The sequence below is a fragment of the Papio anubis genome, chromosome 2 (assembly GCF_008728515.1).
Source record: "Papio anubis isolate 15944 chromosome 2, Panubis1.0, whole genome shotgun sequence".
NCBI lineage: Eukaryota > Metazoa > Chordata > Mammalia > Primates > Cercopithecidae > Papio > Papio anubis.
This window is the reverse complement of record NC_044977.1, coordinates 42,980,182-42,998,308: the sequence shown is the minus strand read 5'-3', so window position 1 is coordinate 42,998,308 and position 18,127 is coordinate 42,980,182. Positions and strand designations below refer to the sequence as shown.

The 18,127-nt window shown below is 38.1% G+C and overlaps 1 protein-coding gene across 8 annotated transcripts in view; it reads right to left on the bottom strand.

Annotated features, from left to right (window-relative positions):
- Positions 1 to 18,127, bottom strand: part of SEC22A (SEC22 homolog A, vesicle trafficking protein) — a 72,267-nt gene that overhangs the window by 48,287 nt on the left and 5,853 nt on the right. For all 8 annotated transcript variants that reach the window (XR_001899626.3, XM_021934129.2, XM_003894020.5 and 5 more), the window contains exons 3-5: positions 16,520 to 16,720; positions 1,904 to 2,067; positions 346 to 540 (exon numbers count right to left, since the gene is read on the bottom strand). Coding sequence is in view for 7 of the 8 variants with exons in the window: in XM_021934129.2 (XP_021789821.1) it covers positions 346 to 540; positions 1,904 to 2,067; positions 16,520 to 16,701 (541 nt within the window). In the remaining variant the exon portion in view is untranslated. The remainder of the gene's footprint in view (positions 1 to 345; positions 541 to 1,903; positions 2,068 to 16,519; positions 16,721 to 18,127) is intronic.

The window sequence follows — 18,127 nt, the reverse complement described above, 5'->3', positions numbered from 1 at the left end:
TGATTATTACACATTGCATGCCTGTATCAAAATATCTCATGTACCCCATAAATACATTACACACCAAATATGTACCCATGAAAATTAACTTTAAAAAATTTTAAATTTAAAAAAATGTTTTTCTAGCAAAGAGATCCTCTGAGGTTGCTATTTGAAAGTATTTTCCTGACTAGTCACATATCTGGTAGCTTACTTTATAAATCACTGAAAAAGGATTGCTTTGAACTTCTATATTCTCTCATGTACTTGATTTAAAACATTAGAATGAAGTAATTCATTTTCAAGAGCTTCTCAGTTCTTCCCAAGGATTTTTAAAAAATAAAATAACTGAGATCCAGAACTCACCAGAAGAAATCTTACCAGCACCTTTACAGTCAACAGAAAATGCTGATGTGACTCCATTGGCTGACCCCAGTTCGCACATGGAAATTTGATAAGGAGGTCTCAGCTTGATTTCCGTCTGCATGTCAGAAAGATTTATCTTGGTTGAAAGAGACCTGGGATTATTATATCGTTGCTTGGTCCTCTGAATGAAGTTATCTATGTAAAATAAAACATAAATTTCCTTGCAGTCACTTGTCAATTAATCGTTTCAGAATATGATGTTTATGGATAGTAAATATTACAGGTAGTTTATTATTCAAAATTGTTCAATTTGTCATGAAGTATTCCAATATTACTTGTGTTTAATGATTAATATATCATGAAGTCATCAGTTTTACCCTCTAGAAATCAGTAATTTTAAATAAACTAAGGATTTAACACTACCTAAGTGTATTACATCCACTTCAAGAAATTGCAAAAACAAAAAAGAGCTTTAACTTTAAACCAAAGTCTTGATTTTTTTTTTTTTTTTGAGATAGGGTCTTGCTCTGTCACCTAGGCTGGGATGCAGTGGTCCAATCATAGCTCACTGTAACCTTGAATTTCTGTGCTCAAGTGATTCTCCTGCCTCAGTCTCCCAAGCAGCTGGGGCTGCCACCATGCCCAGCTTATTTATTTTTTTTGTACAGAGTCTCTCTCTGTTGCCCAGGGTGGTCTCGAACTCCTGGCCTTAAGTGATCCTACTGCCTCGGCCTCCCAAAGTGCTGGGATAAAAGGCATGAGCTACCACACCTCGCCCAAAGTCTTGATTTTTATAGAGATTCCTATCTCATGAAATATTAAATCTGTCAGATTTACCAGCTGCAATTACATAAGAACACACACTAGAAGTTGCATGCTTTTATAAATCTGTTTTCTTGTTATTGCTTACACCATTAGAATGTAGGTTTTAAAGAATAAATTGAATAAAACTAATATAAGACATTTCTTAAATATTTTCCAAGTGGAATTTTATTTTTACTATTTACAACTTTTTCCTTCTACATCAGAAGTTGAGCAAACTACTGACCACAGGCCAAATCTAGCCTGCTGACTATTCTGTAAAGTTTTATTAGAATATAACTGCATTCATTTACGTACTGCCTATGGCTGCTTTTGAGCTACAACGGCAGGGCTGAATAGTTGTGACAGGGACTATACGATCCTTAAAGCCTAAAATATGTACTATCTGGTCCTTTCCAGCAAATGTTTGCCATCCCCTATTCTACATGAAGCAGACTATAAAAGATTATTACAGAAACACAAAAGTCTGAATCTCTGGCTTACAAATTTCTCATTGAGAAGTTATCCTCTGGCATTAATTCTTTGGACCAATACTCAAAATCCCCTTCACAGTTCAAACACAATTTTTTTTCTAATAAGCATCTAAGTAAAAAGTTACGATAATTTATAGATCATTTACCAAATTACTCTATCAAAAGCAAGATAGCTGAAGTCCCCCCTCCACCCAATATTAGATTTAAAATTACTTATGATTGGATGGAGATGAATAAAAAGGAAAAAAAAATCAGGCCCTTACCAAATTCAATGAAACAGTATGGTCTGACAGCAGTATTTGTCTTCATCATGTTATAAGTAGTAATGAACTCCTTCTGAAGCTCATCCAGGAAAGAGAAGGCGAGAACATTTGGGTAACTGTCAGTGCACAACATCATGTAGCTCACTCCCAGAGAGCTAATAAAACTATAGTGTAAAAAACATTGGTTTTAAAATTTCAAATTAAATCAAGGTAATTCACTGCTTCACAAGACTGGTTCCATACACCATAAACTGCTACTACGGTGGCAATGAAGATCTTAACATTTATTATATATTCTAGGAAAAAATTTAAAGGAACCAAAATACAGTACTATTTTAAGTTGTGGTTTAAAAACAGATGACAAAAAATAGAATGTACTACAGAGGGACATACAATATGGTTCTAACATTTCAGTTATCACTAGGGGTAAAAAGCAGGGGAACAGATATACAAATGTATTATAAATATTACAGACAGCTTAAAGTCTAACCCTTCAACATGTTCCCCACTTTTGAGTCCAGAACCCTTTCAAGATTCTGATGAAAGGAACACTCTCCCTAGAAAGATGTCAGAACACAGAAGACTGCACACAATTTCAAGGTGATCACTGACCTCTTGAAGTCATCAGTGACATGCCCCAGAATCAAATCCTCTGCTTTACACACTAATTGATTATGAACCATGGGAGGTGGGAATTTATGAGTTTATATAAAAACGCAAAAGTAGAACTGAGGGCTATGGCTTAAAACAGAATGCTGAGTGTTGACTGGTAAATGCAGAGGTAGTGCTAGCAATGGAAAAATCAGCATTTGCAACCAACATGGTAAAGATTGGATCAGGCAAGGACAATCATGGATGTTAAATCTAGGGGGAAATTTTTATGGATTAGTATATTTGCATGGTTTTAAAATGTCTTTCCATGGATTGTTTCTTAGTTGCAAGGGGAAAATATTATACAGTAGAAGCTAGACAACTCCTTCACCAAGCACTCTCTAACATCATTAATGTTAGATGGATACTGTGTCTCCAGATGTTATATCCTGAGAAAGACACATCAGCTATATAATATTCTGAGAATGCATAATTTGAATTTCATCATAAGAAAACACCAAAATGATCAACATTCTATTTTTAAAAAGGAAAAAGTGTATTCTTTAAAAATTCCAGGGTTGTAAAAAAGAAATAAAGGAAGTGGAAATGTTGCCAATCAAAAGAAGCTAAAGAGGCTGGGCGCGGTGGGGGCCTGTAATCCCAGCACTTTGGGAGGCCGAGGTGGGCGGATCACCTGAGGTCAGGAGCTTGAGACCAGCCTGGTCAACATGGTGAAACCCCGTCTCTATTAAAAATATAAACATTAACTGGGTATGGTGGTGCATGCCTGTAATCCCAGCTATTCAGGAGGCTGAGGCAGGAGAATCGTTTGAAGCCAGGAGATGGAGGTTGAAGAGAGCCGAGATTGCGCCACTGCACTCCAGCCTGGGTGACAAGAGAGAGACTCTGTCTCCCCCCCCAAAAAAAAGCAGCTAAAGAGATATGACAACTAAATGCAATTCCTAATGCTAGTCCAAATCCTGTGCCAAAAAGCAATAAAAAAAATGATATAAAGCATATTCCTGGGTCAACTGACAAAAAAGGAAAGTTAGCAGTACAGTAGATAAAGTATGGTATGAACAAGAAATTTACTGAGGCTGACATGTGTACTGTGGTTAAGTAAGATAATATCCCTAATTTTAGAAACTACTCTTTGAAGCAGTTATGAAGAAAGGGTTCAGGAAAAAAAATAAATCAGATAGTTAAGTAGGTAGGTAGATAAAATGAGAAGACAAATGTGGTAAAATGTTGACCAAAGGTGACTATGGGAACAGGTGTTATTTGAACTTTTCTTACTCATACAACTTTTCTGTAAGTTTGAAATTACTTCTAAATAACAAATTTAGAAATTAAAAATAAAAAAAGCATTGAAACATTAAAATTAACCATATTCTATTGGAAAAAAAGCTTTCCAGAATCTAGTATATACCCCACTATAATAAATAAGCAGAGCACAAAACACAAAGTAACCCTTTTTAATGAGTCGCCTAAACATCATTGCATAGCACTGTCAATATAGCTGGTCTACATCAAGGGCAGTAAACAGCATGCAGGATGTAATTCCCCACTCCTATGCTGGACTCTGCTAATCTACACAGTAATTTTTTTTTTTTTTTTTTTTTGAGACGGAATCTTGCTCTGTTGCCCAGGCTCGAGTGCAGTGGCACAATCTCAGCTCACTGCAACCTCTGCCTCCTGGGTTCAAGTGATTCTCTTGTCTCAGCCTCCTGAGTAGCAGGGATTACAGGCACACACGACCACACCTGGCTAATTTTTGTATTTTTAGTAGAGACGGGGTTTCACCATGTTGGCCAGGGTGGTCTCAAACTCCTGACCTCAAGTGATCTGCCTGCCTTGGCCTCCCAAAGTGGTGGGATTACAGGTATAAGTCACCACACCCAGCCAACACAGTAATCTTTACTGTAAAACTCTGATCCATACTGGTCACCTTACTGTTTTCTTTCTCGAATAACATAGAAGCAGAATTTATTAATGTTTAGAATAAATAAGTTCACAGGATTCAAATTTAACAAGAATGAAAAATAAAAGGGTATACGGCACTTAAAGTGTCTTATCACTCTTGCCCAGATACCTAGTTCTCCTTCCCTTGGGCAATCCATGTTAGTAATAATTTCTCATGTATCCTTCCTGTGAGAGCTTGTGTGTAAGCAATATGTGTGTGAATATATACATGTGACATATATATATATATACATGAATCCCTTTTAAAAGACCATCCCAGGTTGCCAAATGGGCTTGGCACCTACTAGTCATCTATTACTAGTGGTATGGGATATACTAGTGGTGAAATAGTTCTGATCTTATGGTTCTAGAGTAGCCTGGTTGTTCCTTTCTGAAGCATCACTTAATACACACTCATTTAGGGCAACGTTTTTCAAAGTGCAAGTTGTAAACCACTATGTCATGCAACTAGTTTAGTGAACTACAGCATTTTCCAGAAATTGAAGTAAAATATAACAGAAAGTATTGGAATACATATTGTTTCATAAAACTTTTGTTTTAGTTTTCTATATGTGTATATATAGTGCTTACAAAGTAAAATGTATCTCTTCTTAAGGATCATAGTCAAATTAATTTAGCCATAGCATATTGCCTTTTTCTACAAATTAATACCTAAATCAAAGGCCAAAATATGCTTTCTCAAATGATTTTCTCTTTCCAAAAAAAATCTTCACTGTCATTATCAAAATTATTTGACATGTCATTAGCATTCAAATATACCCCATAATAACCTCAATAACCTGAAGACAATTGGTAATTGGCTTCCACACCCTAGGAACTCCCAACTGGCTAGCTAGGAGTTATTTGATTATCCTTCATTAATACGACTGAAGGTTTTAGAATCCATTTTTTGTATTGTGTCAGAGTCTTACTGTATTTCCATATTAATAACAGAGTCAGCCACAGACACCTACATGACAGTTTATCCCAAATACTAGACAATTGTATGTAAAATAAAGGAAACCCTATGTCTTTAACATGGCATGTGAGCATTTTCAGGAAGTCTTTATTTTACTACAGTTGCAAGATTCTCTCTGAAAAGGCTATAGTGTGTTCTATAACATTATGGCTTTTCATAGTAAATTTAGCTTTGTAATGCTTTATTTGAAATGCAAAGCTAGTTTTCCCAAAGTACATACAGTTCCATTTATGTTTGTGATGGAAAAAATTCTGCTTTTTCAACAATCATGGGACAGATTGAAATACTCCCACCACTTCACTGAGGACTACCCATAAAATAGTCTAAAGTCATTATAGGCATGCCAGTTTGTGCATGCTTTTGCTGTGTACATCAGGTTCACCTAGTGAATATTTTATAGATAGTCTGGCAGATGTCTATCTGCCTTGAGGAGAAAGAAGAGAAATAGTAGTAAGAGTAATAGCACCACATAGTTTACTGACCACTTAGTATAAGCTAGGCCCTTTGCTAAGTATTTTACATATTTAGTTTCATTCTCACAATAAAGGGGCACTATTATCTCCACTTTACAAATGAAAGAAAAGAAACTCAGAGAGGCTTAGTAACTTATCCAAGGTCACACACCATTAAGAAGCAAAGATGGGATGAAGTTAGTTGATTCCAAGGCCCACATTTTTTCCACAATACAATAGCAACTTCCATGTAGTATAGATTAACCAATTATTCCAAATTCACCAATGTTTTTTCACTTTTTCCAAGCCACAAATCAATCTCTATTTTATTCCCTAAATTAAGAGTAACGAAACTTGAGAGTTTTGGAACCTGTATTACAGTTATCTTCTGCAAGCCCTCCTAAACACTCCACTTCATTTTGTACAACTCTACTCCTCCCTCTCTACATTCTAGCCACCCACTGGTCTTATTTCAGATCCCCAAGGATACCAACCCACTTCCAGCCCTCCCACTCCCAAACTGAGAAACTTCATGATTTTGTCTTCCCCAGTGCTCCAATTCTGACCTGGCTAATTCCTACATATCCTTCAGTTCTTAGACTGAAAGTCCTTCCCAGAACACACAATCTAAACTGATCCCACTCCTACATAGTATATCATAGCAGCTGTTAGTTTTCTTCACAAACTAACCCAATTTGTAATTGTATATTAATATATTTTTGTTGCAATGTCTCTCTCACTAATATACACACTCCATGAGAGCAGGGATGATTTCTGTATAGCTCACCATTATATTCTTAGCACTTAGAATATTTTGTGTCTAGTAAACAAGAAGTGCTCAGTGAATAAATGACTGCAAAGGTGGCATCATTCTTTTACTAATTTATACACTAATTTGTTGAGTATATCATGCACCAGTAATTGCACAGCTTAGTGGTATCTACACGAAGCAGCAGCTCAATAAATACTTAACTAAACGACAGAAAACAGTAGAACTTCACTTGTCTTCTAGTTACTGTTCTCCAGAAGGCTTTATTTAGGGTTCAGGTCAGTAAATCTTCGACATGTCCTTAAGAGAGGGATGTTCTCAAGAGCCATGTAGAATTACTCACCTTCACAGTGAGTACCTCAAGAATGGCTATGCAGGTCTCAAAGACTTGTCTGCTCTCCCTTTATCACTGTCATTACTCACACACAGACAGACACACATACAAACACACACTCTCTCCTCTTTTCTCTACCTTGGGCACAATTTTTAAATCGCCAAGGTTTTTCCTACTTCGCTCTAATTTCCTTATATTGTCTAGCTCCATTCCATTTCCGGGCTTTGGTGCCAATGGGGTTTGGTCTTTATTGCTACTGCTTTTCTTTTACCTGAGGAATTTATCCAATTTCATTACGTGTTTGGTTCTCCTCCCTGGCACACCCACTAGGAACTTCTTTAGGGTCAAGTATAACTTAACAGGTAAGACTGGCAGAAGTCCAAATACCAGATACAGGAAATTTACCCCTTCTAATCTCTTTGCTATAAAGCTAATTCTATAATGTGTCCAAGCCATTCCACAAGTGATTCCTACATCCAACAAAATGAATAAATGGTTTTACACATTAAACTTTTTTTCTGGTATCTAATTTTATTTACAAACTGTCAGAGAAATTTTACATATCACCAATTAAACACTGATATTATTAGGACAATTCTGGCCTGTTGCACCAAACTAAATAACTAGTAATAGCAAAGATCTTCCTCTCAGCAGAGAGAACACCTAGCACAGGCCCAGCATTCTACTTCACAGGCTCTGATGTCAAAGATAAAGTCCCTGCCTGCCAGGAGCTTACCATATAATTACTGGGGATGTGCTTATCACAGTGATTTACAAACCAAGATATATACATAAAATGTAGCATGCTAAATGACAAGGTACATATATAGCAAAGGATTTAGTATTGCAAACTGATTTATGAACTGATATATTATTTGTATTACATATAACATGTAATTTTCATGCTATAATTGTACCACTATACATAGAAACTCTGCTTATCCTTTGTAGTCATGTTTGCCCAGTGAACAGCTTTCCTGGGTGCAGAAAAGTTATTTAATAGGACATACCATCTCTAATCTCCTGTTAAATTTGCCAAATATAAAAAAAATGTTTTGGGCTGGCCGTGGTGGCTGACGCCTGTAATCCCAGCACTTTGGGAGGCCGAGGCAGGTGATAATGAGGTCAGGAGATCGAGACCATCCTGGCTAACAAGGTGAAACCCCGTCTCTACTAAAAAAAAAAAAAACACAAAAAAAATTAGCCGGGCGTGGTGGCGGGCGCCTGTAGTCCCAGCTACTCAGGAGGCTGAGGCAGGAGAATGGCCTGAACCTAGGAGGTGGAGCTTGCAGTGAGCCAAGATCTTGCCACTGTACTCCAGCCTGAGTGACAGACCGAGACCCCATCTCAAAACAAAAAAAAACAAAAAAAAATGTTTTGGAATAGAGCCTTCCACATTGAATTCTATTCTCTAAAATAAAGTGTTGAAACTTTAAAATATTAAATAGGGCCAGGCACAGTGGCTCACACCATAATCCCAATGTTTTGGGAGGCTGAGGCAGGAGGACTACTTGAGCCCAGGAGTTCGAGACCAGCCTAGACAACAAAGTGAGATGCCATCTCTACAAAAAATTGTTTTAAATTAGCCAGGTGTGGTGACACACACCCATAGTCACAGCTATTCAGGAGGCTGAGGCAGGAGGATCGTGTGGGCCCAGGAGTTCAAGGATGCTATGAGCTGATTGTGCCACTGCACTCCTGCCTGGGCAACAGAGCAAAACCCCATCTCTAAAAATGAAAAAAAAATATTAAATAGAGAGGCTCAACATTAACAAAGTGAGCATATCTTATGAATTGTATTATCACCAAATATGTCTCATAGAAAACAAGATGAAAACAAAAGACTTTGCCACTAGTGGGAGAGTAAGGAGATAAGAATGAAGGCTCAGTAACACTGAGTGTCCACCACATGTAGCATTTTACCAGGAACTTCCTATTTTCTCACTTACTCCTTTCTCACATGGCTAACTTTCAACTACCCTCCAATGGTGAAGCGCCAAATCATGAATAAATCATCCTATGAATAAAAGACCCATTTTAGCCACAAATTTTAACATCATTAAAAAGGAAAATATTTATTAATATGAAATATGCCAGATGACGGTAACTCACAACAGTAACCTAAAGAAGAATCTGAGATCATTTTAAGAAGCCAATGGTAACTACACCATGAGCGACTTGGATAAAACACAGAGCAAGCAAAGATTGCCTTTGACATCTTTATTCCCTTTTCTTCAGAGTTAATCCCCCAATTCACCCTTTCTCACTTCCCTAACACAGCCACACTCTAGAGGATGAAGATCCCGACTTTTTTAGATAACTGATCAGATAATCCATAACTTATGTATTGGGTATATTTCCCAAAGCTTATTGCACCCAGATCTCATTTTCCCACAGAAACTGTACAATAACAGTAATTAGGTTCCTAGGCCAGTTCACAAGAGCCTATTTAACATATATGCTGCTGAAAAGCTGTACATTTTGCCATAATAAGCAGGAGAAAAGGAATGTGATGCCAGTAATGAGACAAAATAGGAAAATCGAATACCCAGGTTATCTCCTTCCCCCAACTGGTTTAGTAGCTACAGGTTGGTTGCATTTCCCTGCCACACCCTCTCCCTTTCAAACACCTAGCCTCCAATGAGACAATGTTGTCCCATCAATTCTAGGATTCACATATACTCTGTTCCTCATCATTGTCAACCAATAAAAGAGAGGTGTGGTATTTCTCTTCATTCTCTTCCCTGGTTCATTTCTCTCTCCATAAAAAGTGAAAATAATTAGGAGAATTAGGAACACATGCTGCCAAGAAAGGGGTTAAGGGTAAAGAGCAGCAGTCATTTTTTACCAGATAATAATGCAATTCCTGAATCCAAGATTGTGGTTCAGATATATCGTTTACTATTTTTGTGATGCTGAAGGATCTGCTTTACATTCCTAAGTCTCAATTACCTTATCTGTAAAATAGGGTAGTGATAGCACTACCCAGCATCCCTTCCCTCTTTCCCTTTGGGGAATTACCTTCAGCTCCATTCTGTCTGCCTGTGGTAAAGCTCAAAGGGGTAAGGACACGTGATGCAGTTTTGGCCAAATAAGAGTACCTCATCTCCTCTGACAACAACGTTTAATTAGTCTAGAAATGGTCAATTACACAAGCAAAGACAATGTCTTGTTCTTGAGACATGGAGAGGAGTTGCTCAGTTGGACTGAAGTAAGCCTAGAGCTGTCTGTGTAGTGTTTTCAAGTCTGTAGACAGTACCTATCTGCAAAAGGTAAGAGAATGTAGAAATGAGAAAGATTCCTGACAACATCTGTGAGGCCAGCTCCACCACTACCCTTCAAAATACCCATTTTTCCTTAAGCTAATGTGAGTTGTGTGTCTGCCCCAGCAATGGAAAAGAGCGCTATTTAATAGCCCTTCACAGAGCTGTTAGAAAGCTTAATGATAATGTCAGTAAAGTACTTGGCAATTGCAAGTACTCAATAATTGGGTTATAGCTTAAGTTGTTACTCTAGTAATCAGAAAATATCCCGAAAGAGTGAAAGGGAAAGACTGCTAGACACTAAAGCCAAAACGCAGGTAAGCCTAAAATAGTATTCCTGGCTGGAGGTAGCAACATAGGGAGAAAGTGAACCCTAAGGCAAGGAAAGAACATTAGGAAGCTCACAGCCATTATCTGGCTTCAAATGAATTCACAGTGAAAGAACTAAAAAATTTTACTTCTTGCACTAAAATTCACAATAGGATATGACTGGCTTCCCAAAAGGTATTTGTCTTTTCAGCATCTTACTGTTTAAATAAAGAGATTTCAAAATGTACAACTATGATTTTTAAATCTCTAAAGCCAATTGCAAAGTTTTAAAGATCTCAGATGACTCAACCTAATTTTCATATGGTTCATACTTACTTTAGCCATTTTTTCTCTTAAGTGGTAACATAAGTTTATTCATTAAAAATTCATTACAGTGGCCGGGCGAGGTGGCTCAAGCCTGTAATCCCAGCACTTTGGGAGGCCGAGACGGGTGGATCACGAGGTCAGGAGATCGAGACCATCCTGGCTAGCAGAGTGAAACCCCGTCTCCACTAAAAAAAAATACAAAAAACTAGCCGGGCGAGGCGGCGGACGCCTGTAGTCCCAGCTACTCAGGAGGCTGAGGCACGAGAATGGCGTGAACCTGGGAGGTGGAGCTTGCAGTGAGCTGAGATCTGGCCACTGCACTCCAGCCTGGGCGACAGAGCGAGACTCTGTCTCAAAAAAAAAATAAATAAATAAATAAAAATTCATTACAGTCTAAGGAAAAAAACCTTCGACTTATAAAACAGATGAATTCCTTAAAATTTTATATAGAGAATTGGAATATCACTACAGAATGTGAGAAGAAATCATAAAACTGAATACCCTACACTACACACCATCCTGCCCAATCAACAAGGTTTCTCTGTCACTCTGAATGCTGTCATACTCCCAAAACAACCATCCCTCATTTAGTAGCTACTATGACACGCACAAGGAACTGTGCAAGCACAAGCCACGCTCCACAGAACGTCCTTCACTGGTGAAGCAGAAGTATCCAGCCACTACACTCATTTGAAATTCATCATTTTCCCAATACAGAGGAGGAGAAAACTAAAGGAATCTTCTCAATTTTATTTTTAAATTTTATTTATTTATTTATTTTGAGGCAGAGTCTCACTCTGTCGCCAGGCTGGAGTGCAGTGGCACGATCTCAGCTGGGTTCAAGTGATTCTCTTGCCTCAGCCTCCTGAGTAGCTCGGATCACAGCCTCTGCCTCCTGGGTTCAAGTGATTCTCTTGTCTCAGCCTCCTGAGTAGCTTGGATCACAGATGTCCGTCACCACACCCGACCTTTTTTTTTTTTTTGTATTTTTAGTAGAGACAGGGTTTCACCATGTTGTCCAGGACAGTCTCAAACTCCTGACCTTAGGTGATCTGCCAGCCTTGGCCTCCCAAAGTGCTGGGATTACAGGTGTGAGCCACCAGACCCGGCCTAATTATCTCAATTTTAAATGTTACTCCCCTATTTTTTTTTTCTTTCAAACTCTGGTCTTCCCTTGCCTATTCAACCAGAATTTAATGTGAGGTATCAACTCATTTGGCACATAATTATACACTTAGTGATTTTGAGATTCTGTGAAGAAAGAGTACCTCAATTTCTATACAAATCTGAAAACCACAATGCCAAGAGTTGAGGAATCAAAAATAGTATAAGCCATGGCAGATCAATTCCCTCAATGAATTACAACCCTGTTATAGAGAGGATAGAGAAATGAAATTAAAAATAAGAAACTTTAGTAAGTGATGAAAAAGGCAGTCAACCAAGTTCTACAGGAGATCTGTGAAAGCAGTGAGATCATTAGAGACATGAAATAGTAATGAGAAAGAAGGTGATTCAAAACAAGTAGGGTTTGAAGGAAAGAAGCATTTAATATGGCTAGGAGAAAAGAGGGACAGCATGGTGGCAATTTCAGGCTGTGCTACGATGTTGCTATGGCAGACCTGTGAGTTTTATCTCGCAAACTCATAGTGGTTGGAAAGAGTTGTGATGTGAGAATTTTAAGTCAGGTAACACACAAATTCTCAATTTTATGCATTTCAGTCTAAGCTCAATGTCATATAAGGTAAAAACCTCAATAAACATAAAGTAAACCACAAGACCTCTTATTAGCGATAGAAAATATATGAAATCCAGGTCCTTGTCAGGAACTTGAACTAGAACTTCTGTTTTCCAATCCTTATTGAAGGTTTGGTACAAAAAAACACGCATAGATATTTTTCTATGCATGGCTCTGAAAGCCAGGTAACCTTTTCCTTTTGACTTATCTGAATTGTATTCTTGAACTAGACCAGATTAGACTTCTGCTGATTTATCCCACTCCTGAACTCTCATAATTATGGTTGCTGGAAGAATGTTATCCAAATGCTGTCCTCTTTATGTACTTCAGGTCTCAGTAACAGGAAAAACAATGTTTTTATCCAATGGACACTAAAACCTATGGATTATCCCCCTTTGCTTTGGCCACAAGGAAACTCAACGGTAATATGTGCAACCTTTCTCTAACAAATGGATGGACTATCTAGTTTGCATCTCCAGAAGGAAATGTTACCGCAGTTTATTATTCTCCTGTATCTATTTTCCTTCTTCTGACTCCCTTACTTGGCCCCTTCAAATTTTTTTTTTTCCTAAATTGCCTCAAATCCTTTGTGTGGAATAAGCTGGAGTACAACTAAATAAAACTACATAATACAAAATCTAGAATTTTCAGTTAAATAGAATGAAGGGATGTTAAAATGTTACATTTTACTTTTAAGAACAGTCAAAATAAATTTTTTTAATTTTAAAAAAGAGAGTCAAAAGAAAAAAATTGTAAGTGTTTAAGTCCAGCACACCTACCAGAATTAATATACATTCAAGCCAATCTCCTATAACTTTGATATTTGTTTATACCACTATACATTCACAAATAAAACTCAGAATAATGACCCAGGGCACTACCAGAGCCTATTAAATAAAATACTGAAATATTTCAAGTTTTTCCTCTAAAAAAATAGAAGTAGGTTGAGACATCATTTTACATATATTTTAATCACCATAATCACAATATTTTCTAATTAAGCCCTCAGAAACCCCAATTAAATATAACATCTTACCATTATCTTACCATTACCCAGGTGATCCAAGAAATTGTGGACATTCTCTAAGGTTCTATCCTGGGCCTCTCTCTAAACCCAGTAGGCATTTTTCCCCGCACAATATCAACCACATCTACGTGAATGTTTCCAAAATCTCTATCCCATCTCCACTGAACTACCTTGTCAAAACCTCAATTTATTTATTTTATTTATATATACATTTTTTGAGACAGGGTCTTGCTCTGTCACCTTGGAATATAGGGGTGAGATCATGGCTCACTGCAGCCTCAACCTCCTAGGCTCAAGCGATCCTACCACCTATGTCCCCAGAGTAGCTGGGACTATGTTATGCTTGGCTAATTTTTTAATTTTTTGTAGAGACGGGGTCTCCCCATGTTGCCCATGCTGATCTCAAACTCCTGGGCTCAAGTGATCTGCCTGCCTCAGCCTCTCAAAGTGCTGAGATTACAGGTGTGAGCCACTGTGCCTGGCCTAAAACCTCAACTTAAATAATTAAAGTGGGCCAGGTGCAGTGGCTCATGTCTGTAATCCCAGTACTTTGGGAAGCCAAGCAGGAGGATCACTTGAGCCCAGGAGTTTGCGGTCAACCTGGGCAACACGGTGAGACCTCATCCACTAAAAATAAAATTAGCTGGGTGTGGTGGTGTGCCCCTGTCGTCCCAGCTACTTGAGAGGCCGAAGTGGGAGGATCGCTGGAGCCCAAGAGGTTGAGGCTCAGTGAGCTGTCATCATGCCACTGCACTCCAGCCTAGGTAACAGAGCAAGCCCCAGTGTCTTAAAAAAATGATCAAAATGGAGCTTCATTATCTTTCTCTTCTGCCTCACACCTCATAAACAGTCTGTTCCAAAGATCTCATTTCTGGAAATGACACCATCATTCTGTCCAATTCCAAGGCTTCAGTCATCTTTGCCTCTTCCTTCTTTTCATCTCTGGTATTCCATCCTATCCAGCTTGGTCACTTCTTTTGAAGTGATCTAACTTCAAAGTGATCCCCAATCAAACTATTTCTCTTCATTATCATTCTAGTTCTTTTGGCATTCTAATTTTCATTTGCACATTTATTTTATTTCAGGCCCTAATAATAAGTTGGCCTCTCCGCCTTATCTCTCTCCTCTTGGACTGTCCATCTCACCCTAAGTTCCACTGTCTCAGGACTGTTTTTTATCAAGTCACTTCCCTTGAATTTGCAGCAGAGCTTCCTATAACATATTACCTCAAAGTGACACCCTTCAATCTGAACTTTCAGGGCAATCCAAGATCTGGCCCCATAGTGATTATCACACGTGTCTCACAACTATCCCTAAATCACCATCCACTGACCCAGGATAAGCATGTTAATACACCTACCATGCTAAGTCATGTTCTTTGCTTATTCTGCCTCTCCTCCGTACACCTGGAATGTCCTCCTCCCTACCTTAGCCAACTCTTATTAATTCTTCAGGACATGGCTCATGTCTCATCTCAACAATGAAGTCCTCTGTTTACTATATCCTATATGGACTGTGTTTTTACCTTATTTCCTTCTGTATGTGTAATCAATATCAAGCTGCTCAGACGTTAATCGTTCCGTAATTGTTTCACGTCTAAGCTTTCCAAGGTGGTCTCATCCATTCCCATGGTTTTAATCACAAACTGTAGGCTGACTTCCAAATCTAAATGTCTATACTTGTCCTCTTCACTAAGCTTCAGACTCATATCTCCAGCTGCTTACCTAGCAGTGCCCCCTGGATGTCTAATGGGCATCTCAGATTTAACATGTCCAAACAGAACTCTTACTTTTTACCAATCAGACACACTTATCCTTTCCTTTCTTGCTCATTTGAGCTTCATTATTCATCCAGTTCCTCAGGTCAAAAAACTACAGGTGATTATTCTTCTTTTTCCCTCACATCCCATTTCAATCCAGTAGGAAGATTTGCTGGTATTAATCCCAAAATATAGCCCCAATCTATTTCTATTCATTACAACCCTAGCTCGTTACAATCAGCACCTCCACCTGAACTTCTCTAAGAGTCTTCCATCTGACCTCTCTGCTTCCACTTTCTCCTTTATTCTTTACAGTGCAGCCAGAATGACCTACTCTAAGCCAAATGAAATCATGTAACTCTCCAGCTTAAAACTACCCAGTATCTTCCTACTGCATTAAACTAAACAGACTAATAGACTCCAAACTTACTACATAACCTGCCCCATTCCTACCTTTCTGGCCTCACTTTCTGCAACTCTATTAATTGTCCATAATGCTTCAGGATCACTGGTTTTCTGTCTGTCTCTTGGTATGTAAAAACGGGCTTCTCCACTGGCTGCTACCTTTGCCTTGCTCTTCATACACAGCATCCTTCATATAACTACCTCCTCTCTCATCTTTTAGGTCTCTGCTCAAATGTTACCCTCTCAGAGAGTCCCTTGACCACCATAAATAGTCACTCTCTAACCCATTTGCCCAGTTTTACTTGATTTATATATGATACAGTGATAAGTGCTACCCCCTCCCACTAGATGTAAGCTGCTTCAGTTCTTTGAGGGCAGATATTAGGTAAAAAATTTTATTTCCAATTATAGTTTGCCTACTACACCCCTAGGTAAGTAAGAATGCAAATAAATACTTAGTGATGAACTTATAAGAGGACTATCTATGATCTGTGCAACTATAAAATTTCCTAGAGCCAGATATAAACACAAAGAAACTACAAAAAGGCTGCGGCTGACATGATGACTATTTAGTATAAGTTCAGAATATGATTCTTGACTTGAACAGGCTTTCCTAATCACTTCTTTCTATTGCAACCACTTAAACTTCATTAAAATGACAACTACTGGGCAAGCGAGTCAAATGAAGCAAACTGAAGTCTTACTTAATGTTATAATGTCCAGTTTTCAGTGTACATCTATCAGGAAGTTGAGCAAGTTTCCTCGAGAGCATTTTAAAATACTTTCTGCACTCCTGCATTCCTGTGCTTTGTTCATAATCAGTAGAAGCAGAAAGTGGCAGTCCATCTCTGACACGAATGACTGAGGCAGATAAAATCATAGACATTTCAACCAACAGAGAAGACCTAAAACAAAATGAACAATTTGGGTTAGATAAAAATTAAAGCCAAACTTGATTAGCATATGTAAAAATGTTCAACTTACAAGTAATATAAGAATACTAATTAAAATGGCCAGGCACAGTGGCTCACACCTGTAATCCCAGCACTTTGGGTGGCTAAGGCGGGCAGAGCACAAGATCAGGAGTTTGAGACCAACCTGGCCAACAAGATGAAACTCCTTCTCTACTAAAACTACAAAAATTAGTCCGGCATGGTGGTGCACACCTGTAATCCCAGCTATTCAGGAGGCTGAGGCAGGAGAATTGCTTGAACCTCGGAGGCAGAAGCTGCAGTGAGCTGAGGTCGTGTCACTGAGCTTCAGCCTGGGCAACAGAGTGAGACTCTGTCTCAGGAAAAAAACAAAACAAAACAAATTAAAATAACATATTATGCTTCACTTAACATATTAGCTTTTTTTTTTTTGAGACAGCATGTTGCTCTGTCACTCAGGCTGGAGTGCAATGGCGCCATCTTGGCTGACTACAACATCCCCCATCCAGGGTTCAAGCAATTCTCCTGCCTCAGCCTGGGATCCCATGCCACAGGATAGGATGTGTCTGGGACCACCGGCGCCCGCCACAGTGCCGGGATTACAGGTGTGAGCCACCGCACCCAGCCACATTAGCTTTTTAAAAAATAATACTTCTGTCTGGCATTCTTGTAAGTACAGATGGAAGTAAAAACTGGTACAAACAGTTCTCAAAATGATTTGGCAATTTCAACAGGAGTTTAAAGGCATATCTTTTGACCTCAATAAATTCAAATATATACCTGTCTTGAGAAAAATAATCAGAAATCCAGACAAAATTTTAAACAGACATTCTTCCACTCAAATAACTGAAAGCAATCTAAATATCCTATAACATGGTGATGGTTAAGTAAATTATAGTATATTCATATAACAGAATATAATGCAGCAACTAAAAGTTATGTTTGTGGAAAAAGTTTAATAATGTGGTAAAATGCTTATATGTTAAAGAGAAAAAAGCAGGATAACAATTGCAAATGTTGTTTTACACAAACATAAGGATAAAGAGGCAAAGATAAAGAGAAGGAAAAAGGGATTGAAAAATGGATGCAGAAAAAGATGCCAAATTAAGAATATGCCCACCTCTACGAAATGGTATTATGGGTAATTATTATTTTGTAATTTCCTAAATGTTCTCAATATTCACAGTAGACATATACTACTTTTATAATCGAAAAAAAATTATTTAAAGTAAATCCTAAAGCTAAAGGATATTGGTTTTAATGTTGTTCTCAATTGTTTTACCAGGAAGTAAATCTTAATGGCCTATTTTATTGGATTCTCTTCTTGCTTTACAAAAACAGATGAAAGGACTTCACAGGCCTGAGTCTGAAGGAGCTCAG